Below are 27,109 nucleotides of genomic sequence, written 5' to 3' on the forward strand. Positions count from 1 at the left end.
GTAAAGCGCTTGTTTTAACCACTGAAAGGCTCATACATGTTGTTCTGAGTGTCTGACAGTGGGGAAAGGATCCATACAGAGATGTACTGTACCCATGTCTGTTTACCTCAATAATAATGTAAAGAACCTGTATATTGTTTGTACAGTCAGAGTTTGACAGTTTTATTCTGGAAAAAGACTGCCTTTTGAAGGGGATGGCAGCCAAGTTCGGTCTCAGAACCTTTTGATCGCACCTTGTACATCAAATTATGTTAGTGTTATGGAAATAGAGGTGAATAGACGAGTCTGAGATATATGGACAGTTATTTTGCACAAGAATGAGTTTTTTTTTTCTACATTCAGGGTGCGGGGGAAAGAGTGCATTGTTTACCTTCTGTCTGACCAATTGATACAGCTGTATGCCGAACACGGCATTTTAAAATGTATTTGGCTTTTGTTGTTTAAATAATGATGACGCCATAGCTGGGTGGCATCTTGGCAGCAGCCATGCAAAAATAAGCAGTTGTACATGGATTTGAAGAGATGGCTATTGTATGAACGTCTACCAATACATCAGAAACTAATGAAGATAGTAGTCAATAGAAATAATAGCTGACTAAGTCTGAGATTGGATCAGTAAAACCCATTTTGAGTGGAGACTCCGTATGTATGTATGTATGTATTTATCTGTATCTACTTATGTCTTGTGTTCCTCTTCCCATTGCCTGTTAACTGGTGTGCACAGAGTAACTGTTTGATTATGTGTGTGTGAGTTGAGGACACCTTTCTGTGTAGACATGGTGGATGAGGGAACTCTTCCAATCGGTTTGGCTGTATAGTAATGAATGTATAAATATACCTTATGTTCACAGAAAGTAGTAATGAATGTATAAATATACCTTATGTTCACAGAATGTAGCAAAGAGCTGGAGGAGCTGCGGGCAACCTTCTCAAGATCTATTGAGTACCTGAAGGACATCGAGGACAGTAAGTGTTCCAAAGACAACATATTTAGTGAGTACTTGAAGGACATCGAGGACAGTAAGTGTCCTTCAGACAACAGATTTATTGAGTACTTGAAGGACATCGAGGACAGTAAGTGTTCTTCAGACAACATATTTAGTGAGTACTTGAAGGACATCGAGGACAGTAAGTGTCCTTCAGACAACAGATTTATTGAGTACCTGAAGGACATCGAGGACAGTAAGTGTCCTTCAGACAACAGTAGTAATTACTGATTTATTTTCGATAATGACCGCTGGACTATACATTATTCCTTACATGATATGTAAACATAATATACAATTGTGAAAATAGCGCTAATAATAAAGTCAAAACGATTCTATGAAATAAAAGCATTGAGGGTCCAGCGTCGCAGGCTCATGTCTGTGTGCACAACCACACTGCTCAAAGAAACCCTAGAGGAAACACTGAATGATAATCATGATCTCAATATTGATCAAAATAATAGCGATTATGATCTTCTCCCTAATCAAGCAGCCGTATACTTTTATGAAGCATTGATAAATGTTTTGTGAAGCATTTATGTAAGGTTTTATGAATGTAAAACCTTACAGGTTTCACCTTTCTTATAAAATGTTACCTGTAGTTGTACGTATATGCGCACACACACAGTGCAGACATATATGTGCTTTTTGAGCGTGGGTGCTTATTTGAAATTGGGACATGGGTTATTTGTGAAAAACACTTCAGGCAGAAGTTTTTTATCTAGATGAACTAAAAATGCAGATAAAATTACTTCTTGTGTCGATCAGAGGCATTTGGTTTTGAAAATGTACTTCTTTTGAATCAATGCCTTGATCATTACTGTCCACAATCGGCCCTCATCTTTCTTTTTATTTCCGTTCATCTCAAACACCAACAGTTTTAACCCTTATGCCCACCTTCAACAAGCAACATGAGGCCAATTGGAATCTTAAATAAAAGATTCAGAAGTCATAAATCTTACATCCCTCTCCATGCATTGAAGTATTTCAAATGATTTAAATATATAGGTAGGCACATCTTGTCACAGGCCTGGTAGAACAGTGTAAATAACTCGCACCTTCATTTGCAGATCTAGGATGAGTTCGAAACAGAAGGTTGCTGCCTTGTTGCCCTGTTGCCGTAATAGACAGGTGTCTCACAAGGCATGACTGCAAGTGAAGGCATCTTCTAAAAAGCGTTGGTTTCGAACGACCTTTTAGGACGGCATTTGCGGTGGCACACTTCAAGAACGTTAGGCTAGCTAACGTAAGCTAGTGTGCTAATGTTAGGCAGTTGAGAGATAGACCCTCGCAAATCACATCAACCATTGTTGCTGGTTACAATAACGGTTTTATCAGATAGTACAGTGTCTATTTCTCAGTAACTAAAAAAAAAATCCAAGTGGGAAAACGCCCCAAATTCACATTTACATACAAAACACGGCCGTCAGCAGTATTTGGTCCGCCATTTTTGTCTAAAATTTGCAGTTGCTGGAGGAAGCTGCCGCACAGATTTATGGGTAATGGGAAGCTTTGAGGCAACATCGATGCTGCCTTCAAAACGACCGTTACGGGGGAAGTTTGAAGGCATCTTACTAGACAGGAAAAGAGTGAAATCGTTTCGAACTGCCCTTGATGCCTCACTGTCAGCATTCTCAGAACTCAATCCTTTGTTTCAATGTTTGAAAGGAACTGCAAAGTTGGTAGTTGGAAAAAGTGTGTGTGTTTGGTGAATATTCGGCAACCCAAAAGCCAGCATCACATGTGAGACACGTTCTGCGGCTCACATGCCAAACGGAATGGTAGAATAGTAACTGCTGCAATCTATGTGCGTTCTGGTATTACGTAGCCCACCATACAGTTTATTATGTTCCTGTCTGCCCGTGTAAGCCCTTATTGATAAGCCGTTCATAGTTCAAGTCATTGTTCCTCTTTTATGTCCTGTAGGGTTCAGTGGAAGTGGGGACCTGTCCTGCACACTAATGCAGATATGGGCCAGGATCGAGGTGAGTAGAACGCATTCATCTTTAGGCTGTCACCAACTGCATCATGTCATTCCTAATTTGTCCCATAAAGGTTAGTTGCCGTCAAGAGTACTGGGGTAGTTGGAAGAGATTTGCATTGATTAAGGAAAGCATGTTTGGATGGTGTCTCTCTCTCCTCCAGCATGTTTGGATGGTGTGTGTCGCTCTCTCCTCCAGCATGTTTGGATGGTGTGCGTCGCTCTCTCCTCCAGCATTTTTGGATGGTGTGTGTCGCTCTCGTCTCCAGCATGTTTGGATGGTGTGCGTCGCTCTCTCCTCCAGCATTTTTGGATGGTGTGTGTCGCTCTCGTCTCCAGCATGTTTGGATGGTGTGCGTCGCTCTCTCCTCCAGCATGTTTGGATGGTGTGCGTCGCTCTCTCCTCCAGCATGTTTGGATGGTGTGTGTCGCTCTCGTCTCCAGCATGTTGGGTCCAAGGCACTACATGGGAAGGGCCAGGCTGAAGTTAATTAGTGAAAACTATATTTAAAACCAATCATTAACATTAGCAAGCAATCCCTTTACACTGAATGCATCAGATGAGATATCGATGTAAGGTGATTGCAACCTCGCCGTGGGTAGTGGACAGTGTTTGCCAGTAGCGCTTCTCCAAGGAACAAACCACAGTGCTTCCTCTGTTGTTTAGAGTAATTCTATTTGTTGATGTGGAATTGGAGCTTTTCAGACATATTTTTAAATGCCTAAGCCACATTTCTTTCAACTGGCTGTTATATTGTTAATCACAGTAAGTAGCAGTTGTAGTCGTAATTTTACTCACTAAGATTTCATGTCGGGCTATTTTTGTCAAGATCATTATATAAATGCACTCATTCTAGAGAATGTATTATCGTAGCATGTAATACGTCCAAACATGGCATACACATTCAATTAAATCATCCAAATTGGTCGAATTGAACACATTTGTAACGCTTCTTGTCCAAGTCTATTACATCTTAGTCCTCTAGCTTTCCATTTGGTGTGTGGTCTTAAAGATGTACCACTTAAAAATGTGCCACTTTTCCAGTTAAGGTGATGCAGTTATAGATAAATCAGAATTAGGCAGTGATGGTTTGGGATTGATGCATGCAAATTCTCCCTGCCAGAGAAGAATATATTGTCACACCTATCGTCACCTACAGTTAGGTCCATAAATATTTGGACATTGACACAATTTTCATCATTTTGACTCTGTACACCACCACAATGGATTTGAAATGAAACAATTAAGATGTGCTTTAAGTGCAGACTTTCAGCTTTAATTTCAGGGTTGTTTACATCCAAATCAGGTGAACGGTGTAGGAGTTACAGCACATTTTATATGTGCCCCCCCCCCCCCCCCCCCCCCTTTTTAAGGGACCAAAAGTAATTGGACAAACTAACATAATCATAAATCTAATTGTCACTTTTAATACTTGGTTGCAAATCCTTTGCAGTCAATGACAGCCTGAAGTCTGGAACCCATAGACATCACCAGATGCTGGGTTTCGTCCCTGGTGATGCTCTGCCAGGCCTCTACTGCAACTGTCAGTTTTGTCTTCAGCAAGTGAAATGCATGCTCAATTGGATTTAGGTCAGGTGATTGACTTGGCCATTGCAGAACATTTCACTTCTTTGCCTTAAAAAACTCTTTGGTTGCTTTCGCAGTATGCTTCGGATCATTGTCCATCTGCACTGTGAAGCGCCGTCCTATGAGTTCTGAAGCATTTGGCTGAATCTGAGCAGATAATATTGCCCGAAACACTTCAGAATTCATCCTACTGCTTTTGTCAGCAGTCACATCATCAATAAATACAAGGGAACCAGTTCCATTGGCAGCCAAACATGCCCACGTCATAACACTACCTCCACCATGCTTCACTGATGAGGTGGTATGCTTTGGATCATGAGCAGTTCCTTCCCTTCTCCATACTCTTCTCTTCCCATCATTCTGGTACAAGTTGATCTTGGTCTCATCTGTCCATAGGATGTTGTTCCAGAACTGTACAGGCTCTTTTAGATGTTTTTTGGCAAACTCTAATCTGGTCTTCCTGTTTTTGAGACTCACCAATGGTTTACATCTTGTGGTGAACCCTCTGTATTTACTCTGGTGAAGTCTTCTCTTGATTGTTGACTTTGACACAGATACGCCTACCTCCTGGAGAGTGTTCTTGATCTGGCCAACTGATATGAAGGGGTTTTTCTTCACCAGGCAAATAATTCTTCTGTCATCCACCACAGTTGTTTTCCGTGGTCTTCCGGGTCTTTTGGTGTTGCTGAGCTCACCAGTGCGTTCTTTCTTTTTAAGAATGTACCAAACAGTTGATTTGGCCACACCTAATGTTTTTGCTACATCTCTGATAAGTTTGTTTCGATTTTTCAGCCTAACGATGGCTTGCTTCACTGATGGTGACAGCTCTTTGGACTTCATATTGAGAGTTGACAGCAACAGATTCCAAACACAAATACCATACTTGAAATTAACTCTAGACCTTTTATCTGCTCCTTGTCAATGAAATAACGAACTCCCTTTATGAGGGAATAACATACACCTGGCCATGGAACAGCTGAGCAGCCAATTGTCCAATTACTTTTGGTCCCTTAAAAAGGGGTGGGGAACATATAAAATGTGTTGTAATTCCTACACCGTTCACCTGATTTGGATGTAAATACCCTGAAATTAAAGCCTGCACTTAAAGCACATATTGATTGTTTCATTTCAAATCCATTGTGGTGGTGTACAGAGCCAAAATGATGAAAATTGTGTCAATGTCCAAATATTTATGGACCTAACTGTATATCAGAAACTATGCCTTGGTAGATTCTTTTTATTGCTGGAGTTTAACCCGCCCAGGCGGAAGAAGCCGTTTCTCGCCAAGTTTCTGCCATCAAACTAGGGCCCTTCATTATCAACAACATCATCGTCATCATTGTTGTCTTCTGCATTGAAGTCTTTATCCTAGAACCATATGGTTAAAACATTGTGAAATTTTACACACTGATTTGGGTAGGTAACCTGATTGAGTTCTGCAATATGGCATATGCTCCTCAAATGTTAACTTGGAGCTTCTCAAATGTTTAGGAGATTTTAGCCAATATCAAGTCCTACATTATTAGCAATACACCTGTACCTGGAGTATATTGTGAATACCACTATGTCACTATTCACATCCATTCCTCTCAGGCCTTCCATTGCAAGAACATGCAGAAAGCAAGGGAACTTTGGGACAGCATCATGACAAAAGGGAATGCCAAATATGCCAACATGTGGTTGGAATACTACAACCTGGAGAGGTGAGTGTTGATTACCAAGAGTGAAACATGTGTAAGGTCATGTTCCTCAGTTTCTATGCATCTTGGCATTCTGTGAGGTCCAGTAAGGATTCATTTAAGATTCATTTTTTTATTTATTTTTTTATTTTTTTATTAACTATTTTACAATAGTTTACAACTATTTCATAAAAGGAACTTCCTTTGTGCTATTTAAGATTCTAAACCCATATCTCTCATTATGAAATCACTTCAATAATTTTGTCCTATTATTGTCATACCCATAAGTTTGAATCAAGCTTGTCCGGTTCAGTAATATAAACTTTAATAAAAAAATCATTAAGTGGCACTACCATTGGTAGGTTAGGTTGCTATGCTTATGAACTAAAGCCGGGTAATGACTCGGGTAAAAGAGAGTTTTGCCTGTATTGCTTAAGGCTACAAATCATTTGTAAATGAGCATATCAGACCATATGTTTTTTCTTGATTATTTGTGCTGTTACCTTTTATAACTACAATGAATATTCCTGAATATTGTTGTATAGCTTTAGTATTGTATTCCAAGTTCATGCCAAACAATACCAAATTCCCAGCTCTGGTATGAGGTTCATAAACAGTCATAGCATATGTATGTCAGTCAATTTTGCCATAGGTGTCATTTCACAACAATGCAGAATTGCATGATCAATTTATTATTGTAGGATAGTGATTATACATTAGTCATGTCTGATTATGTAAAGAGAATAACATAATCCGAAAAGATAATAATGTTAATTATGTAAAGAGAATAACATAATCCTAAGAGATAATAATGTCAAGAGAATAACATAATCCTAAAAGATAATAATGTTAATTATGTAAAGAGAATAACATAATCCTAAGAGATAATAATGTCAAGAGAATAACATAATCCTGTTGGTGGTAGCAGAATCTGGGGTCTTATAAATGTGCAACTCTTGGCGGAAATCACCAGATCACAGAACGATGGAATGAAGAATATTAAATCACAGCAACATTTGGTGTAAACTTACGATGTGTGGAAGATCAGATTGGACTATATTTAGAAACTGAAAATGTTAGTAAATCACACCTTAAAATCCACACTGACATTTTTTCACATCTTTTTGTATAATTTACATACCCCAACCCATACCCATATTGCAATCCATTCATTGTCAGATGCAAGTAAAATATCGTTGATCATTTTAACGAGAGTTGTCTCAATGATCTGGTGAGTTCTGAAGCCTGACTGCCTGAGTCTTGGTATTTAGAAATATCTCTTTATGTTTGTGCTTCCAGATCCTATGGCGACTCATTTCACTGTAGGAAAGCCCTGCACAGAGCAGTCCAGTGCACCTCGGACTACCCAGAGCATGTGTGCGAGGTTCTACTGACGTTTGAAAGGGTGGAAGGTAAGTGCCTTGGAACCTGTTATTTATTTCATAACGCAGGGAAACAATGAAGGCGAACAAAAGGTCAGTTTAATTGTGCATGTGTGGATGCTCTTAAGGTGGAGTCTGATCGCTATGCCAAAAATGGGCAGGATATCTTTGTGTGACAACCCCATACAGAGCATGTCACCACACAGAATTGTTTAGGGATGCCCAGGAAAGCCGGGGCTATGAACCTCATGTGGGGGAAAAAAACTTTCAATGCAGGATAAGAGACTAAGGACTGAAATGTAACAGAGCTTTTGTCCACTCAGAACGCACATCATTATAAGGGACCGGAGAGATGATCTTGCAAAGCTTGTCGATTCTTCAGACATAATGTACTTTTGATCTGCTATTTGATCCAGCTTAAGATCATTTGTGGAGTGTAAATATTTGTTAGTGTTTTGCGTTGGTAAACGCTATTCGAAATGACCTATTCAATGAAATGGGTGTTTGTTAGGTAGAACTTTTGTGAACACACATTCACTGAGTTAAGTATTTTCTTTCTTTGCTAGTGTGCACTTTTAGGCTACTTACCCGGTGTCTTAAAGTACTCTCCCTACTCTTCATGTAAAAATCGAGTCCCTAGTAGAATCACCTAATTAGAAAATCGGCCCTTCAACCTGATCACGTATCCTTTTACAGACATCGGGGTCAAGAGAAGGTTGTTAACAGCTATGTTGTAACAGAACTGGAGGTGGCTGTCCTTGACAGTGAGCTATTTTATGAACTGCCCAGTACCAGGAAAGCCAGAAAGCTGAGATTGACTCTGGAAAGGCACTGGAATCACTGGAACCACGTAATCCGTAGTGTGGATGATGGACCTTATGCCATTAGGACAGTTATGGGCTGGACTGTGAATGGACCATTGGGGGGGGAGACTGTGGTGAAGGAACAGTCAATAGAATCTCTGTTTTTAACTTGGAGGAGCTTTGGCAGCAGCAGTTTAAAATGGATATCCCTGAACGCAGTCATGATGAACAACCTGGCTGTCAAGAGATGACTGAAGGTTCACAATGCTGGTCACAGATTCAGCAAAGCTTGTAAATGGTCACTACCAAGTTCCATTGCTACTGAGAAAGAGTGAACATGCCAAACAATAGGAAGATTGCAGTGCAGCATGTTCAAAACCTACAGAGGGAGGTTCAAGAAAGATCTGTCATTTCAACAGCAGGACACAGACGTTAACCACCCTCAGAAAGGGCTGATTTGTTTGGTATTTGACTGTGGAGCAACTTTCCAGTCAACATCCCCCAATGCTCAACTCCTACAGGCATCAGATCTCACTCGCTTTCTGACTGCAGTCATGACAAAATGCAGGAAAGAATCGGTGGTGATCATGAAATAATACACTCCGTGTCTGCCGTCCGGTAAGGGTACCAGTAGAAGACGCAAGTCTGCTAAGGTTTCTCTGGTAGCCCTTACCCAAGAGCTGGTGGACTTCAGGATGATGGCACGTCTCTTTGATGCAACTGAACTGAAAATTCACCCTAGTTACCTCAGGACTCCGGAGCTGCATATAAGTATATTTATTAGACAAACAACAATTGCAATCGGGCTCACTCCCAGCACAAGGCTGAAAGCGAAGCAATGATAAACACATCGCACAAGGTTTATATAGACAGAAGTTGAGTGTTCAGCAGGGAAAACCACGTGGTGGATTTCTGACGCTCGAGGCAAGGATGGAAGTTTTGCAAGGTCGGAAGAAGCACAGTTCGACCCTTCTTATCACCTCTGGTCTAAACATGCTCTTGTACATATGCAGACTAAGTGGCACCTAATAATCTAAGTTACACACACACACAGAAAAGCCATGTTCCTGCTTTCATAAGCACATGATTCATACAAGGAATATATTAATACAAAGCACTTGATTATTATATTCTTAAGTCATTAACAGTGTTTGGAAATTATCTCCATCAGCAACTCTTTTGTGCTAACTTTGCACTGATAAAATGTGAGTTCTCTTGAGAATATGTGTTGAGTTCTGTCAGGAGACCATTTAGAAACGTCCACTCTGCTTCTGTGTGGATGACTGTCTCGTATCAACAACCAGTGAGGACGAGGCAATGGCGCTCTATCATTATCTGGTCGTCATATGTTACAAAGATGGCTTTAAACTGACAAAATGGAGGAGCAATGAATGTACTGTGGCGGCTGCTATAGCAGAAAAGCAAAGAGCAAAGGATATGAAGGATTAGGATCTGGACCATGACTTACTTCCTGTGGAGTGTTTGTTAGGGGTGCATTGGTACATTCAATCTGATGCCTTCAAGTTGAAGATTGTGGCGCATGACAGACCTCTGACTCTGAAGAAGGGGGATCCTCTCCATCATAAGGTCATTTACGATCCCTTAGGAATCCTAAGTCCTGTTGTCCTCTCTGCTACGATCACCTTGCAAAGGCTGTGCTGAAAGGAACTTGGTTTGGATGACCCATGACCATCAGCTGTAAAGGAATGAACTGGTTAGAGGAGCTCTGTCAGTTACGGTGGAAACCCATGACACAGCTATGAGCGACGCGAGATTTAAATCCATGCATTTCGATGGGAGCCAAGCCATTGTGACGTAGACCACCGTTTTGGGCGAAGCGACCGATAAAAGTTGGGAAATGTTGAATCCTATGCAAATGAGGAGCGATTTTTCCCGGCAGCGGCCAATCAGATTGTTTGGCGTCGTCTCTGACGATTTGAAAATTATATTTACACATGCTACAACACGCCCACTCAAAGCGATGGAAGCGTATCGTGTCGCTGTCATGGGTTTGCACCATTAGAGCACTTCCAGGTTGTTAGGTGTCTAAAGCCCCCAGGCTTTGGAGAAGTCACAATTGCACCACTTTCCAGTTGCAAGTGAAGACGGCTATGGTGTAGTGACCTACCTGCTCTTGCAGAATGCACTTTCACAGTTGCATAGTGCCTTCGTCAAAGGACAATCTAGGGTAACCCCTCTGAAGTCAGTCTCGGTACCTTGCCCGGAGCTTATAGCTGCTACAATGGCCAGCCTTATGAACACTTTCTGGAGGAGTTGCAAATGCAGCTTCAGGATTCAGTGTTTTGGACCGATAGTACCTCCAAGTAACATACATCAAGAATGGAACATCAAGATTCCATACCTTTGTGGCTAGTAGGGTCTCAGAAGTTCTGAGTCTCACAGGCATTTCAATGGAGGAATGTAAACGCTTAAAGCAATCCCGCAGATGTGGCTTCTAGAGGACTGAAGGTAGATGTGTTCTTGATGAAGGGGACCTGGCTGTCAGGACCCACGTATCTTTTACATCCCGAACAGGACTGGCCTGTGAATCCATATCTTTCAGGTGAATTCTTACCAAATGATCCAGAGGTCAAGGTCAGTGTTGTGCTGTGTAGGGTTCAGAGGACGTGGATGCAACCACTCGTTTGATCCATCATTTCTCCTCCTAGACTCGTTTTAAAAGGACTGTGGATTGGATGCGTAGGTTTATGAACTTGCTCATATATCTTAGTCAGAAAGTGGTTGGGCATGGATTTTGCGCAGTCTGACTTAAATGAACAACATGAAATGGAAGAGGTCAAAGGCCCGGCATTTAGAGGGCTGTTCACAGTAGGTGAGCTGATGAATGCAGAAACAGCCATGTCTTCAAGCTTTCTCCTGTGTGGGACGATGGTGGACAGTTTAGTAGGGCAGCTATGTCTGAAGAGACAAAACATCCTGTCATATTTGCCAAAGATCTCATTGTCTGACATTATTCTGAGGCCCATGCATCAAGAGGTAGGCCATGGTGGACATTATTGACTGTCTGACTGACAGAGAGTGGGGGTAAAGGTCAGGCTGATGGGCTGTGTTTGAATCTCTGGCCCAGACTCCACGTGCATTCTTTGAACAGAAAAAAAAAAAAAATTTGTGAAGATTGTATGTTTCTTATTTATGGATTGTAGTATTGCACTTATTACGGTGTGATAATTACTTGGCATACTCCTCAGTGTATAAAGACCATTATCCCTCCAACTCTAACTTTCTGATATCACCTCCATGGGGAAATAAGTGATAGAGGTCATTTCATTATCCTTATGAAAGAAGTAACTGAAACTCTTTGAAAATGCCTGAACCTGGCCCCTACCTTCAGTAGGTTAGGTGTGTACATTACTGTGATGCTTACAATAGCCCGTTATAATTATGTTGACTTGAACGGTGACTACAGATTTAAAGGAGAGCAAGTTGGGGAAAGATGGAAACGGGGACAAAAGAAATAGATGGGCCGTAAATAAATAGCACAATGGACATTGGTGTTGGCAGCTTTACAAGCACATGTATGCTGCCTCAAGTTTGGATGTATTAATCAATTGATTGATTTCCAGGTCATGCTTCTCACAGAGTGTTTCCATTTTGCCTCAGGTTCTTTAGAGGACTGGGACACTGCAGTGCAGAAGACCGAGGGCAAACTCTCCCGGGTCACTGAGCAGAGAGCCAGAGTAAGAAATGGGCCTCTCTTCCGCTTCTCATCGTTAATCCATGCTCTGTAATCAATTTAGAGTTTCAAACCAGTCAATAAAACAAAATTATAATCATCACTGACCATTTCACCCAAACATTTGGCAATTGATGTCATCTGTTAAGATTTTTTGTTCAAAACAAAGGTTGTAGTGCTGAGATCGCAGTGCCTTGGACTGCATACATGCCTAATTTGTCAGCAATCAGGAATGGCTATGCGCAGTAGCTTTGTTATTGCTGACCTCATTTAAACAGTCAATAAAGGTCTCTTCAGTTTAGGGAACATGTGTTATACACACACATTATAGTTATGTGTTAATGGATAAGTGCCCAATAAGGTCAGCATTAAGCATCATTGATCATTTATTAGGCGTGTATTCGCCAATTTCTTCTCACTGAATGTCATTTATTCTTGGTACGTCCTTAATAACCAACAAGTTGGTATCAACCTAAGCTGATTATAATAAGAATAAAAATAGAAAGTTTGTAGCCTCGTAATACACTGAATATGTTTCTCACAGGGATTGAATATGTTAATTATAGGGATAGAATATGTTGCTTATAGGGATAGAATATTTTCCTTATAGGGATAGAATGGCAATTGTACACACACAAGCTGGATGTGGTGACTATAGATTGAGATTGTTATTATATCAGGGGAATTCAACTTCATGTCCATAGAAGAGTTATTCTTAAAGCAATATTATGTAACAATTTTACTTTGAAATAATTTTGTTGGTACACTGATTTGTAATACGGAGAATGGCATCTATGCCACTGCCACAGCATGCCAGGTGCGGCTGATATAGAGCATGGGAGTCGAACCGGAAGTTTGTAGTTTTTAGTGTTAGCATTTTAGCATTTTCTGGTTCCGAAGAAATATCCCTATGGAAAATGTAATGGGTGTTTGCAAAATCTGTGAAAATAAGGTGTGAGCGAGTTGAAAACCTAGGCAAACAGTTTGTTGAGTTCAAATGTAGTTATCAGTTGGTTGTCAGTATCAGCGATAGCCATTGTTACTTTTTGGTACCTCAATGGCCAGCCCATAAATGATGAGATGATATCCATGCGTGTATGCTTATGACATTCTCTATGACCTTAGAGAATCAACCGGAAGGGACCAAAACAGCCCTTCATTATTGTTGAAAATATTTGTGTGCATATTTCAGCAGAAGTAAAAAAAAAAAAATTTAAAAAAAAAAAATACTTTCAAATAATTTCAGAGAGCAGTGGCATGCACACATGTAATTAAAAACATATTATTGTACTCAAGGTTGTGCTGAATTAATTAAATTTAAACCATAGTTCATTTATTTATCACGTCAATATTACCAAAGTGCCAAATCTAGACCGGTGCTCCTGGGAGTTAAAATGCCATTGTTTCGGTCACCGTTTTTGTAATGTAAATTTGAAGTTTTAACTCTGCCGTTTTCTCTTTCTTGCCTCTGTTATTTTCTCGATCTTTGTTTCTGTGTTGACAACTTTGTTTTTGATATCCAGGCAGCAGAAAAAGAGGCCAAACAGGTGCGACATGAGGAGGGGAAAGCTGAAGACCGGAGAAGAGTCAAGGCCGACAAGAACACTCTGAAAAAGAGTCAGAAAAGCAAGCACACTGCAAAGAGGAAAGATATCTATGAGGGATCAGGTGAGAGGCTGATCTTGGATCTGGATTAAAAGCTGTGTGGCCCTGTCATACGGAAGTGATAATGACTTTGACAGAAACCTCCAAGCCTCTATTTTCCAATAATTGCACTGACTTGTTCCAAATGATCTCAAATGAAGGAGAGATCTGCACAACTAAGCGTGGACTATAGTGTTCACAGCTGGCTCAGGGGCACTACTAGACATCTTGGCCCTATGAAATTATATTTAATATGGAGCCTCCCATAACCTAGACCAGGCTGCACTTACTGTAAACGCACCCCCAAAACCAATTTGATGACCCAAAGCTTGATCATTTGGAATAACCTTTGTAATAACCAAATAACCTTTGTAGGCCGGCATATCTTGTGTAGTCTAGCGTCCAGTGGCTCTCCTGTCAAGTTTGTGAAATGCCAGTAATGCCCTTCTGCTTCTAAACACCTCTGCTTTTAAACACATCTGTAAAATGTTGTCACAGAACACCTCCTGTATACCCTGGTATTACTTTTCACCACTGGGTTTCAGTATTAAGTTACCTAGATACCTACCAAAAGGTTATTATGATGCCTTGCTGCTATCCATAGAACATGTGTTGTTTCCGTCCAAGGCTGTGGTCGAACAGTGGATGTGTTGTATTGTGAATGTGTGACGCCTGTGTGGTCAACATCATCATCATCTTCTTCATCATCTTACAATTGTATTCATCTTGTCTATTTCATTTTCATTTTCCTTTGCTTTGAAGTATTTCTCACAATTCACTAGTAAGCTGACGTCTTGTGCAGCACACTTGAAAATCGTAACAATCTTATCAGTCAATTAACTGGCATTTCATTCCAGAGCTCCCACCTAAACGACATCGTGGAGATGGTGATCCAGAGGATGTGGACACTGAGACTGGACAGTTTGGACATGAAGAACCCCGTCATAAACACCCAAGTAAACTTGGACCTGGCAAATGGAGCCAGCATGGGCAACCAGAGGCTTCGCAGGAGAAGTGGGATGACGGCTGCTGTGTGTTCATCAGCAACCTGGCGTTCACCTTACAAGATCCAGAGGAACGACTAAGAACCGTCTTCCAGACCTGTGGCACTGTCAAGGAGGTTCGACCGATTTTCTCAGGCCAGGGAACCTTTCGAGGTTACTGCTATGTGCAGTTCCAGGACACACTAGCTGTCACTGAGGCCCTCAAGCTAGACCGGCAGGAGCTTGATGGAAGGCCCATGTTTGTATCACCAAGCATAGACAAGAAGAAGAACCAAGACCAAGTTAAGGTAAGTGCATGTATTGGATTGTATACAAATGGATTTCGAAAATGGTGACGTATAATAAGGTGATTTAAACTGGCTTTCACCTTTGTTTCACTGACACCTGCCCCTATATGAAGTTATAGTTATACTTTATATACTTTATAGTTCTTAATTAATCATACCAGATTAATGTCATGTTTGATAGAAACACACATGTGGCCTTTGTGGATTAACAATCACGTCTTTTGGTGCTGCAAGGTATTCAAATACAATACATCACTGGAGAAACACAAGATCTTCATCTCTGGCCTGTCCTACGCCTGCACCCAGCAGCAGCTGGAGGAGTTGAGCAAACCACACGGCACAATAAAGGCCATTCGTCTGGTCACCAACCGCTCTGGCAAACCCAAGGTATGGAGGAGCTGAATGCAGCTCTCTACATGTATGCTGTAGTATACTAAGGATTTCACATAGTGAACTCTCAAACAAAACCTTCACATCATGCAGTTAAATGGAAACTTGCATACTACTGCTAACATTTCAACCCTTTGCACCACACACACAGATCATGTTCTATAACACCACACACAGCGGCCAATAGGCATAATGGGCTTAATGGATATGGTGATGAGGAACAATGTTTGCACAGCCATTAGCATTTCTGAGCAAAGGTCATACTATAAGAGATATAACATTTGATAAATTGATAAAGAGATACATTTACTGTAGGTAATATGGCTACTTTGTCAGAGGGAGAGGTGTCAATTAGGATTTCAGTTAGGATGGCACGGGTGGCAGGATACACAACTGTGTCTAACTGTTTGGCAACAGCCGCAACACACGCCGAATGCTGTAACTGGGATCCATAAAGGCCCTCCTTCACAGTACAACATGTGCTGTCTGTAGCCCAGTTTTATTGATATTGGAATTTTGTATGTGTTTTAATTATGATGAGTTATGTTTAGTTATGTTGGCTGGCTTGGTGCATGTGGGGATTTGTAGTTCTACAAGCATAGTAGGAGTGGCAGGATACAATAGCAGTGCCCAAATGTCTGGCTCCTTCATGGGACAACATGCGCTGTTTGTAGCCCACTCTTGCTAAACACAACAACATGGCTAACAAGAAGAAATTAAGAATGTTGATACAGATGACAGGTTTTTGATGCATCATTCATGGGATGCACTAAAGAGGGATGTCTTTAGTCTCGATTTCAACATGGAAAGGGCTCAGTTCAGAAGCAGGAGTTGGTTGTTAGTAAGTAAACTGGTTGTTAGTCATCCAGACTTTCTGGCTTCATGGACAGGTATAGCTGAGTGTCATTGGCATAGGAATGAAAATGTCATGCTTCCTTATTACAGAACCTGAAGGTAGCATTTACAAAGAGAAGAGCAGGGATCCGAGTACAGAGCCTTGGGGGCCTCCATAGCTAACCTTTGCATGACTAGATGGTACATTATGGACATGTACAAACCATCAATGGTCAGAGAGGTAAGACCGAAGCCAGGCGGGCACATGACATTTGGTGCCTACATGGTACTACAAGTCTCTGTAGTAGCATATAGTGGTCTATAGCAGGGGTTTTCAACTGGTTTTGTCCCAGGGACCACCATTCTGACCAGAAAGTAATCCGCGGCCCACTGATGTGCCAGTGATTCCCAAAGCATTTTACAGTCCCGTACCCTTCTTTTTCATGTTTGTAACCAGCGCCACGCCCCCTCCCCCCGCACACATATTCTGCCTATATGGCAGTGTAATTTCTTAGCTGAATATGGGTCTACATCAATATTTTGGGCAATGCGACTTGGCTATTCAGACATAAATATGTCGACGGGCCCAGGTATATTTATAAAATAAAAAAAAGTCAATGGTGAACTGATCAACATAGGCTCATGTCGCAGACCCCCTGCAATGCCGTCGCGGATCACCAGGGGGCCACGGACCCCTGGTTGAAAACCCCTGGTCTATAGTGTTGAAAGCAGCGCTAAGATCTAGAAGGACTAGCTAAGGTGATTTGGAATTCATTTTGGGCACGGACACCCCCTCTATGTGGCTTTGTGTGGGAAGGACAGTATTTCTGTCTCCTGGACTTAACTCTGGCATGTTTTTGTACCGTGTGAGAAGGTAAACAAAGTTCCGAGGACCAAGCCATACACTATTGCAGCCAATCAACTTTTTGATTCTGGAGCACGGAAAACACTTAATGGAGGGGTGTCATTTGTCTGGCTGTTGAGCTCAAATATCAACAACCTTTCAACAGAATAAAACTTGTGAAACATCTGGTTTAAGTAGTACTGTACTAAAGTGCAGCTAAGCTAACCAAATGCTAACTGACTGTGCAATTACCCATTTGTGTCTGGACGAGATGCATGCAGTTTTTGAAAAGTTGGTGGTGGTTGAGATCACTGGCTCTCTCTTACTGTGAGATGGTGGTTTACCTGCAGGGACTGGCGTATGTGGAGTTTGCCAATGAGGCCGAGGCGTCACAGGCTGTCCTCAAGATGGATGGAATGGTCTTTCAGGATTATACCATCTCCGTTGCCATCAGTAATCCACCTGGAAGAAACACTGAGGCGTCCTCTGGGAAACTACCCAGAAATATGCCACCACAGCAGCCATTTGGAGCGTAAGTCTCAATTCAGTTCATTATACAAGGTCTTGATGATTCACACTCCAATTGGCAAACAGCTTTTTCTTTCCTCAGGTACAACTGTGTGTGATGTGATGATTGTGTCATGTTTGTGTGTGCAGTTTACAGCAGTACACATTGTGTCAATTAAGCATTTGACAAATCATGTTTTTAAGTTGTATATAGTCTTAGGTGAAATGAGTTTACAGTATCATTTCAACAAGCGGGGAAAATCTATACTTACAGAATATGTAAAGTTTTTAAAATATATAACAAAAATGAGATTTTAAGTTTTGGGGGTGTAATAGTGATGTAATCTCAGGAATATGCCAACCGATAGCCCTCAAGCCTTCATGCATGTCATATTTAACTAATATCAGCGGTGCTGTTGAGACACAAAGGATGAAAATGGTTATGCCATTTAGTGGATGCTTTTGTCCAAAGTGACTGACAAAACACATTTGAAAAAAAAAAAAAAAAAAACAGTATGAACAACCAAAGCATTTTGCACAATACAACAAAATGCTTATAACAGTATTGTATATTAGATCATAGTACGTGGTAGCTGGCAAGTTTTAAAGAGTAAGAGCACAACTATGTGCAAACACGTTAATGTGTTAGTGTGTTTAACTGCAGTTTCTGCACATAGCTTTTCTGTATCCCCCCCATTCATAACTATGGTGACAGGCTTTACATGAACGTGAGTTATTGTAGGTAGCTACATACTGGCTAGCTCATTCATTCGCTTGTGCTTCAGCTCATTCATTCGTTTGTGCTGGCTTATCCTGAACTGATCCACAGGGCACTCAATGTGGACAGGCAGTGACTGATGGTTTCCTTAATGTCAGATAAGCAGTGCACATGTCTACCTTAAATCGTGTCTAAAACCATTGACATATGCATGTTCAAACCGATAAGAACACAATAGCTTTTGAAATCTGTTCATTTGAATTGGCTCATGTAGATAGCTGGACCTCATTGTCCTCTATTTTAGTTACGGGGCTGTAGACATATGATGTCACTTGTTTACAAACAATAAATGTCAATAACTTTAAAATAACCTACGCACAAATGTGCACCAAAAATGCATAATAGCATAATAAATGACTCATTTGGAGTAATTTGTACTTTAATATTACAAAACAAATACAAAACTATTCTGTTGACAAGGAATCTGCTGAATTATAATGGTCCAATCATTCCTTGATTATATGTGAATGTGGTATTCATTGTATCCAGTCTGTGAAAGCAGTCATTTATGCATTCATGTTTTGTATCAACACTGTACTGCCCAGACATGAGTCAGAATCAGCGTTAACCTGAACCAATGAGTGACATGTTGCTTGTCCAATAGGAGTCAGAATCAGCGTTAACCTGAACCAATGAGTGACATGTTGCTTGTCCAGACACGAGTCAGAATCAGCGTTAACCTGACCCAATGAGTGACATGTTGCTTGTCCAATAGGAGAGGGAATCAGCGTTAACCTGAACCAATGAGTGACATGAGTCAGAATCAGCGTTAACCTGAACCAATGAGTGACATGTTGCTTGTCCAACAGGAGGGGGCGAGGCCGCACACAGCTGGCCCTTCTGCCCCGCACTCTGCTCCGACAGGCAGCGTCAGGGTCCAAAGCAGCCAATGGAACCGCCCCCGACCCGTCTGCAGTGACACAGAGCAAGCCCTTGTCCAACGCCGACTTTGCCCAGATGCTACGCAAGAAGTGAAACTGTCCTCAGGAGTTTTTGTACCAGGAAATGGGAGAATTTCATACCCCAGAAAAGAAATTAAATATTTGTTCTGGTTTATGTGAGGTTGGTTTTTTTTTTTTTACTGAAACGTACATGTGAGTAAATTGTTAGCATGGAGAAAGGGCATTTACATTTAACACCTTTGTACTAGTCTGCTTTGTCTAAATTGGAAATTGTTTCATGGTATTGAATCCATTTCTTCATGAAAACACTTGCAGACCCCACAGGCTCAATTTTGTGAAATTCCATAATTTGTCCTAAGATTGTCTTAGTATATATGTTAAGTAGTGCAGCTCCAGTTTGAAATGGTTGATCCTAAAAAGGGTAAGAGCCGAGTGGAAGACTGGAGACAACACTGTACCTTTCTCAATAACGTTGTTATTTCAATATGATTTCCAAATCTGTGAAGGCCATCCTTTCTTCAGATCTGAGGAACAGTACTGGGTGTATTTGTGTGATTGCCAGTGGCCTAAGAAGCCTAGTGAGCCTATAAGGAGCATCTTTGCTTGGATTGTAACGTACTTAGCTGGGTGTTTCTATTCATGCATTGTCTTTTTAGTTGTTTTTTTTTACATTTTTACTTGTCAGTGTAAGGTAACATCAGATTTGCATCAATATGTTATTGAATCAATTACATCAGATTTGTTTTTCATATAAAATTGGTTTAAAAAAAGCCATGAATCTTTGTCAAAATGTGGTATTATTTATCTGCATCTGCTGTTATTCTTTTCTCCTCTTTATTTCTCTTATAAGATGGTGAGATGAGATGTAGAGGGAGAAAACGAAATGATCAGGGGAAGTACTTGGTTAGAATCTAATAGGGTACCTGTTCTACAGCGTACCAAAACACCCCTGTTCCAACAAGTTTAATTAAAAGTAAAAAAAAAAATAACATTTTGAAGCATTGAAATAAGTTTTATTTGAAGGTAAAGAGACAATAACAATTGCCAAACCACTGAAACCAAGTAACGAGCCATTCAAATACCATGGCAACGAGCCATTAAAATACCATGGCAAGTATTCAACCCCCTGAAAGATACACATATTTTTCCAAAGGCAATATATTTTATTTGTCTGCTAACATTAAAACAATGAATTGAAAACTGAAATATACTACTTGCGCAAGTATTCAACCCCCTGTGCTTTTGAGTTCCAGATTAAGGCAGATGACATTGTGTGCAAATGGTGCAGAACAGACTCTTATTTGAGCAGAACTAATGAATGAAACAGAGACTCTTATTTGACCAGAACTAATGAATGAAGCAGAGGAGACTCTTATTTGAGCGAAGCAGAAGAGACTCTTATTTGACCAGAACTAATGAATGAATGAATGAAGAAGAGGAGACTCTTATTTGAGCAGAACTAATGAATGAATGAAGAAGAGACTCTTATTTGACCAGAACTAATGAATGAATGAATGAAGAAGAGGAGACTCTTATTTGAGCAGAACTAATGAATGAATGAAGAAGAGACTCTTATTTGACCAGAACTAATGAATGAAACAGAGGAGACTCTTATTTGACCAGAACTAATGAAGCAAGCAGAGACTCTTATTTGACCAGAACTAATGAATGAATGATGCAGAGGAGAGACTCTTATTTGAGCAGAACTAATGAATGAATGAAGAAGAGACTCTTATTTGACCAGAACTAATGAATGAATGAATGAAGAGAAGAGACTCTTATTTGAGCAGAACTAATGAATGAAGAAGAGACTCTTATTTGACCAGAACTAATGAATGAAGCAGAGGAGACTCTTATTTGAGCAGAACTAATGAATGAAGAAGAGACTCTTATTTGACCAGAACTAATTAATGAAGAAGAGACTCTTATTTGACCAGAACTAATGAATGAATGAATGAAGAAGAGAAGAGACTCTTATTTGACCAGAACTAATGAATGAAGAAGAGGAGACTCTTATTTGACCAGAACTAATGAATGAAGCAGAAGAGACTCTTATTTGACCAGAACTAATGAATGGTTGATGGTTGAAATGACGCTGTGTCCACGCTCATGCGGATGTTTAGCCAAACAAACCTTTCCCTCTGTTTGGGCCACATGCAAAAGTGAAGACTTTTTTAACGTGTATCTGTGTGGACGTGTAAGACATGATAAGATAACATGTCTCAATTCGCTCATACCCATTCTTGCTTTGTGTATTGAGCATGTAAGGTCAAAAAGCGAGCTCAGAAAGGTCTTCTTTGGTATCATTGATGGAGACTTTATCACCACCTATTGGCCTGGCAAAAGCGTTTGCAGTCTTTTTTGCTTTCTCAAGTGTACGGACATATTTTGTAAAGCGTCATCTTTAGTTTCACTGGGCGGACCACCATCATCTTTAGTTTCACTGGGCGTGGATATTAAGAAAATAACCAAATGTTGGCCTAGTCTGGCATAGCTTCTAAACAGAAGACATTCATGCCACTAAAAGGCTCTCGAGGTGAAGAATGGTCAGATTAAAGACTTACGTTACGCACTGGTCAATTAAAGACTTACGTTACGCACTAGTCAATTAAAAACTAACGTTACGCACTGGTCAATTAAAGACTTACGTTACGCAACTGGTAACCTTCTATACAAATGTTACAGGTTGGTGAATATTAATGAAGTATGAATTAATAAAGAAAAAAAAGTTTATAATAGTGGGTCGTTTGTCTGTAATTCACCTATGGACAGCCCGAACACCAATGAACAGACTGCCAGCTCTGCCCCCAGTGGGCCAACCCTGGGCCAACCGTGCTCCAACCCTGGGCCAACCCTGGGCCAACCGTGGTCCAACCCTGGGCCAACCGTGGGCCAACCGTGGTCCAACCCTGGGCCAACCCTGGGCCAACCGTGGGCCACCGGCCTTTTGCCATCTGGGACCAGAGCAAATGACCAATGGAGTGGATTATTTTGCAATACTTCCAGGCTGGCTGTACATTCACACTTAATAGGTGGGTTACCAACAACCAACTTACTATTGTGTGCTGTAACTGCACTGCTGTACTGTAACAACTCCAGACCCAACCACTGTTTATCTTGAGAATTGTGAACAGGAAAAGCCAGGTTTGTTTATCAGTCACATTAAAAGTCCGTGTAGGCAAGTCTTTTGAACTTTGTTTGCTTTGCTGAGGTCTCCCTCATACTTAAAATCAGATTTGAGGGGATACATTACATTCATTCATTCTTTTAGAAAGGTTTGTCCTGACATGTAATGTAGATGTGTAATTCATGAAAGAACACAATGTTAAACGTTTGTACGTGTTAAACGTTTGTTAAATGTTTGTAAAGCTTCAATACTGCCTATTGTTCAGGACAGAGATAAGTGTTATATGACCAAATAAGTGTCTCCTACAACAGTATAATAAATAATATATAAGCTCCATGCTATAACTACAATAAATGGCATGATCATTTTATAAACCTTTTTTTTAAATAGTAAAATAATTTAATTTGACATTACACAAGCCTGCCTAAAGTCAGCATTCGCCAACACAATGGCACACTACAAACCCAAAGAATTGCACTGTGTTGAGAAATCACATCAGGAATCGGGCATCAGGATAATTCTGCTTTAAACTGCATATATCCGTCTACTGGAACTAAAACATGACTTTCCGCTTCTGACCCAAGAGAATCCTGTGGTGTTGGGTGAATATTCAGAACGGACATCTGGGCCATCATTTAAGGAAATGGCAGCTCATTTTAAGAATGAACACATAAAGCAATGTAACTTGATCATTTACAGTGTGAACAAACAAGGAAATGTCAAATTCAACATTGCAACAAAGGAATTGGCAGCATAATCTTCTAATCATAATTGAGTAAGAGTGATAACATTCTGGGGTGGATACCACAGCTGAAGAAAGTTAATGACTGGTAAAACCAAAACCCATTCACAAAGTTATTGTCATAACCCATTAGTTCCAACCTCCTGTTGAAAGAGTTCTTCACAATCATACCGCCACCAAATATAAAGGCCTGAAGGAAATTTCCATCAGCTACTTGAAGTATCCGCTCAGTTGTGAAAGGGAATGGTCTGTCTGCAATCCTGACAGCCGTGGTTCTGGCTGGCGGCAGGCAGGCCAACCGCGTGCTCCGTGGTGGCGATCAGCAGCGTGTCGAGGGTCATCTCGGTGCATTTGGCAATGAAGCGGATGAAGGGGCGGATGTCCCCCTCGTTAGCCGTCTCCAGGGCTAAATAGTACTCCGAGCGCTGCTCCTTGCGGATGGTGATGGGCGGATAGTTAGCTTGCATTAGCACCAGGTTCATTAGGAGCCGCGAGGTGCGCCCATTGCCGTCCACAAAGGGGTGCACGTACACCAGCTTGTAATGAGCGAGTGCAGATAGCTCCACAGGATGAAGGTTAAGCGCCTCGTCGGAGTTGAGCCACTGCACCAGTTCCTGCATGTGCCGCTGCAGGTCCTGTGGGTGAGGGGGGATGTGGTGGCCCACAAACACCTGACCGGTGCGGAGCCGGCCCCCCTCCACAGGGTCGGCGTGGCCCAGCACGCGGCGGTGGATCTCCAGGATGTCGTTGACGGTGATGGCACCAGAATGAGACAGCAGGGTGGTGTTCATGTACTTCATGGCGGCGTCCACACCGATGGCCTCGTTCTGTTCCTGCAGGCTCTTCCCTGGAACGGCGTAGCGCGTCTCGATGATGTGCCGAATCTCAGACAGTGTTAGCGTGTTCCCCTCGATGGCCACCGTGTGATAAATGTGGTGATAGTAAGTCTCCTGCATCACACGGCGCAAGACAGAATTTCCTTTGGAAATGGACATGAGTTGCCGCACTTTTTTGTCAATGATATCAAAATGGCGCTGGTCTATCTCTTCCACCAGAGGGAGTGTACGGTCACGGCTCACTAAAGCCCGCTTGTCACACGGAGAGAGGGCCAGCGCTTTGGTGTACAGATGATCTGCCTGGACCACATCCTTCTCCTCCTCCAGGATGGTACCTAGTTCTGTCAGAGCGTCCACATAATCAGGATTCATGTTGAGCGCGTGCACCAGGAGCTTGTGTGCTTTCTCCCGCTTGCCCTCATGTTTCATCACCTTGGCCTGCTGGAGGGCAGCGCGCGCTTCCAACTTAGCTTCTGGAAGAGCACATGGCAATATTTCAGGTTCTGATCATATAGATAGTGGTTGCATCACATAATCTAGAACTTTAACCCAATGCCAGGAAAAAACAGCTGTCAGATCAGTAGCCTGCTATGGATAGGCACAAAGATTACAAATATCTCATTCCTGCAACCTTCCTGGCATCCTTTTCAAAACAATATATAAGATAAGATATATAATATATAAAGATAAGATGTATGATTTAGGAGTTGAAATGTGCAACTGCTGCATGTACAGCAGTTCAATGTTTTAGCATGCTTCAAGACATAAAATATACTTCAACATAAAAAAACATTACCCCTCAAATTGTTGTTGATAATATGTCGGCGGGATTTAATTCTCATTAAAAGTCATGTCAAGGTCACATGTCCCACAAGATCAATTTCAAAACAAGGGTCAAAACATGGGTCAAAACATCAACTCTTTGAAGTAGCCACCTTTTGTAACCTCACAAGATCAATTTCAAAACAAGGGTCAAAACATGGGTCAAAACATCAACTCTTTGAAGTAGCCACCTTTTGTAACCTCAACAAACCTACCATTAAATTGTAAAAGTCGAATTTAATGGTAGGTTTGTTGACTTTCCTTTTCAAATGATATTTGAGATTTTGCAAAAGATAAGGAAAAGAAAGGGCTGTATGTTTTCAACCATTTGATCAGTGACGATGAAACTTGACATTTTAGTTTCTGGCTAAAGTGAAGCTACGTACCAAATGTAATTGAAATCTGGATCATGAGGTTTAAATTTCCATTTTTAGGGGGTGATCTGACATGATCTGTATGTGAACCTGTGGGGAAGGCATGCTTCTGAGAATGCCAAAAGTGTGCAAAGCTGTTTCAATGCAAAAGGTGGCTACTTTAAAGAATCTAAAACATTTTGCTTTGTTTACACTTTTTTTGCATAATTCCTTATGTGTTTATAGCTAATAATTTGTTAATAATGTGTTTCATAGCTGTGATGTCTTACAAAGTAGAAAATAATCGAAACAAAGACAAACCACTGAATGCGAAAGTGAGTCCAAACTTCTGACTGCTACAGCAGCCTACATCGCATTTATTATGCCTGTAATAGTCTGCCCAGACAAATGCAAGAGAATTACTACAATCCTAAAAAATCTGTATTGTATTTACCTTTACTTGGCTTTTCTCTCAAAGGCAGAAGGTCCAAGGAAGCAAAGGAAACAGTGAGGCTTGATGAGTGGGAGGTGGTATGCTTTGGGCTTCCCCACAACTGGCAGCGCCAGCGGGCGAAGCCTGTCAGAGTACCACAGCATTGCTCCTGCAGCCCAATGGAGGGCAACAGCAACAACAGTATGGAGCCCAGCAGAAGACAAATAAGGGGGCTCCAGCTAACCGGGATGGCAACATTAGCTTGACGCCAAAGAACTACTGCAGCCATCAAACACCTCTTCTCTGACGATCCACAAGGTCTAGGACATGTCGCGGTATCATTCCAGATACACGCAGGTGATCTCTATAACCTCATCGTGGTGATCTGGAAGGAACATTATCTTAACGTTAGCTAATCAGATGGATCTCAAACACCTTGTTAGACAACGCGGAAATACTAGGAATCTTTAGTTGTATTCTTAATTATCGGAAAATATACTAAGAGCTATTTTGCAGGTGGGCCTGGGTACTGTACCCGCAGGCGTAGACAAACAGCTGTTAGTGTCAAAACTATTAAGTTGGATTGTAAGACAATATGAAAGTTGACGTTACCTTGAGCAGTGTGTAGCCTACCATTTGATGATGACTGTAGACAGCTGATGAAAATTACCTCTAGCAGAGAAATACCTCAAAAACAAATAGTTTGACGTGAATTCTGTATCGTTGTTGACGTTAACATCATTATCTACAGACTTGGTAAAATATATACCGGTAGTTATGGAATTCTCATTGGCCGTAAGTAGATGTGTCAAACTAACACATCAGTGTTTCGTGATAGGCTGCTTCTCCTTCTTCTTCCCCTTCTTTGAGTTTAACTGACTATCTTGTTGCTCATGCCGCCACCTGCTGTATGGGAGTGTACAGAGCGGAATTATATGGTTATGAGAAAAATAAATAAATTCTTCTTTCAAGAACCATGATTCTAAGAAAAGAAAACAGAGGTTTTAGTAGACGGGTGTTATCCAGTAATGTTTCGTTTCCCATGTAGCGTGAGTATTTTCTGCAAATTTATATCAAGCTTAGACTATAGTATAAGATAATAGTATTCCAAAAATACAAGTTCTTGTTAATATTCACAACAGCAATCATATGTAATCCTGTACTGCAGTTTAAAGAAAACTGAGCAAGAAACATGGAGGTTATTCAAAATGTGTTGACTCTTCCTGGCCTGGTCCATGACCCTTCAATAAGCCTATACATTAATTTAGGAACAGGCTTTTATTTTAAATGCCATCTCTGTGAAAGATGGACAGCTGATGCAACAATATGTCTTAACATAATGTGTAAGTAGTTAATTTAACTTTTAATGAGATAACAGTTATAAATCATAACATAATGTGTAAGTAGTTAATTTAACTTTTAATGAGATAACAGTTATAAATCATAACATAATGTGTAAGTAGTTAATTTCACTTTTAATGAGATAACAGTTA

General features: G+C 41.0%; 2 protein-coding genes across 3 annotated transcripts in view; one reads left to right on the forward strand and one right to left on the reverse strand.

The window, feature by feature from the left end:
• sart3 (spliceosome associated factor 3, U4/U6 recycling protein) overlaps positions 1–20,081 on the forward strand; it is a 35,038-nt gene extending 14,957 nt beyond the window's left edge. The window contains exons 10-19 of the mRNA XM_031570047.1: positions 892–966; positions 2,913–2,971; positions 6,149–6,258; positions 7,534–7,646; positions 12,041–12,117; positions 13,637–13,781; positions 14,615–15,048; positions 15,283–15,435; positions 17,467–17,648; positions 19,211–20,081. Coding sequence (XP_031425907.1) covers positions 892–966; positions 2,913–2,971; positions 6,149–6,258; positions 7,534–7,646; positions 12,041–12,117; positions 13,637–13,781; positions 14,615–15,048; positions 15,283–15,435; positions 17,467–17,648; positions 19,211–19,376 — 1,514 coding nt within the window. The 3' untranslated portion in view covers positions 19,377–20,081. The remainder of the gene's footprint in view (positions 1–891; positions 967–2,912; positions 2,972–6,148; positions 6,259–7,533; positions 7,647–12,040; positions 12,118–13,636; positions 13,782–14,614; positions 15,049–15,282; positions 15,436–17,466; positions 17,649–19,210) is intronic.
• A 213-nt stretch (positions 20,082–20,294) lies between these two features.
• ficd (FIC domain protein adenylyltransferase) lies at positions 20,295–26,548 on the reverse strand. Of its 2 annotated transcripts, none has more exons than XM_031570048.2 (3): positions 26,250–26,548; positions 25,638–26,001; positions 20,295–24,481 (listed from the first exon to the last, which is right to left on the reverse strand). In XM_031570048.2, the coding sequence occupies exons 2-3, from the start codon at positions 25,903–25,905 to the stop codon at positions 23,400–23,402; spliced, it is 1,350 nt and encodes a 449-aa protein (XP_031425908.1). In that variant the 5' UTR covers positions 25,906–26,001; positions 26,250–26,548; the 3' UTR covers positions 20,295–23,399. The 2 variants fall into 2 exon arrangements, with proteins under 2 accessions (XP_031425908.1, XP_012679126.2); XM_012823672.3 differs by having other exon boundaries at positions 26,229–26,548.
• Positions 26,549–27,109: the final 561 nt, after the last annotated feature.

The sequence above is a fragment of the Clupea harengus genome, chromosome 7, assembly GCF_900700415.2.
Source record: "Clupea harengus chromosome 7, Ch_v2.0.2, whole genome shotgun sequence".
In the NCBI taxonomy this organism is placed as follows: domain Eukaryota; kingdom Metazoa; phylum Chordata; class Actinopteri; order Clupeiformes; family Clupeidae; genus Clupea; species Clupea harengus.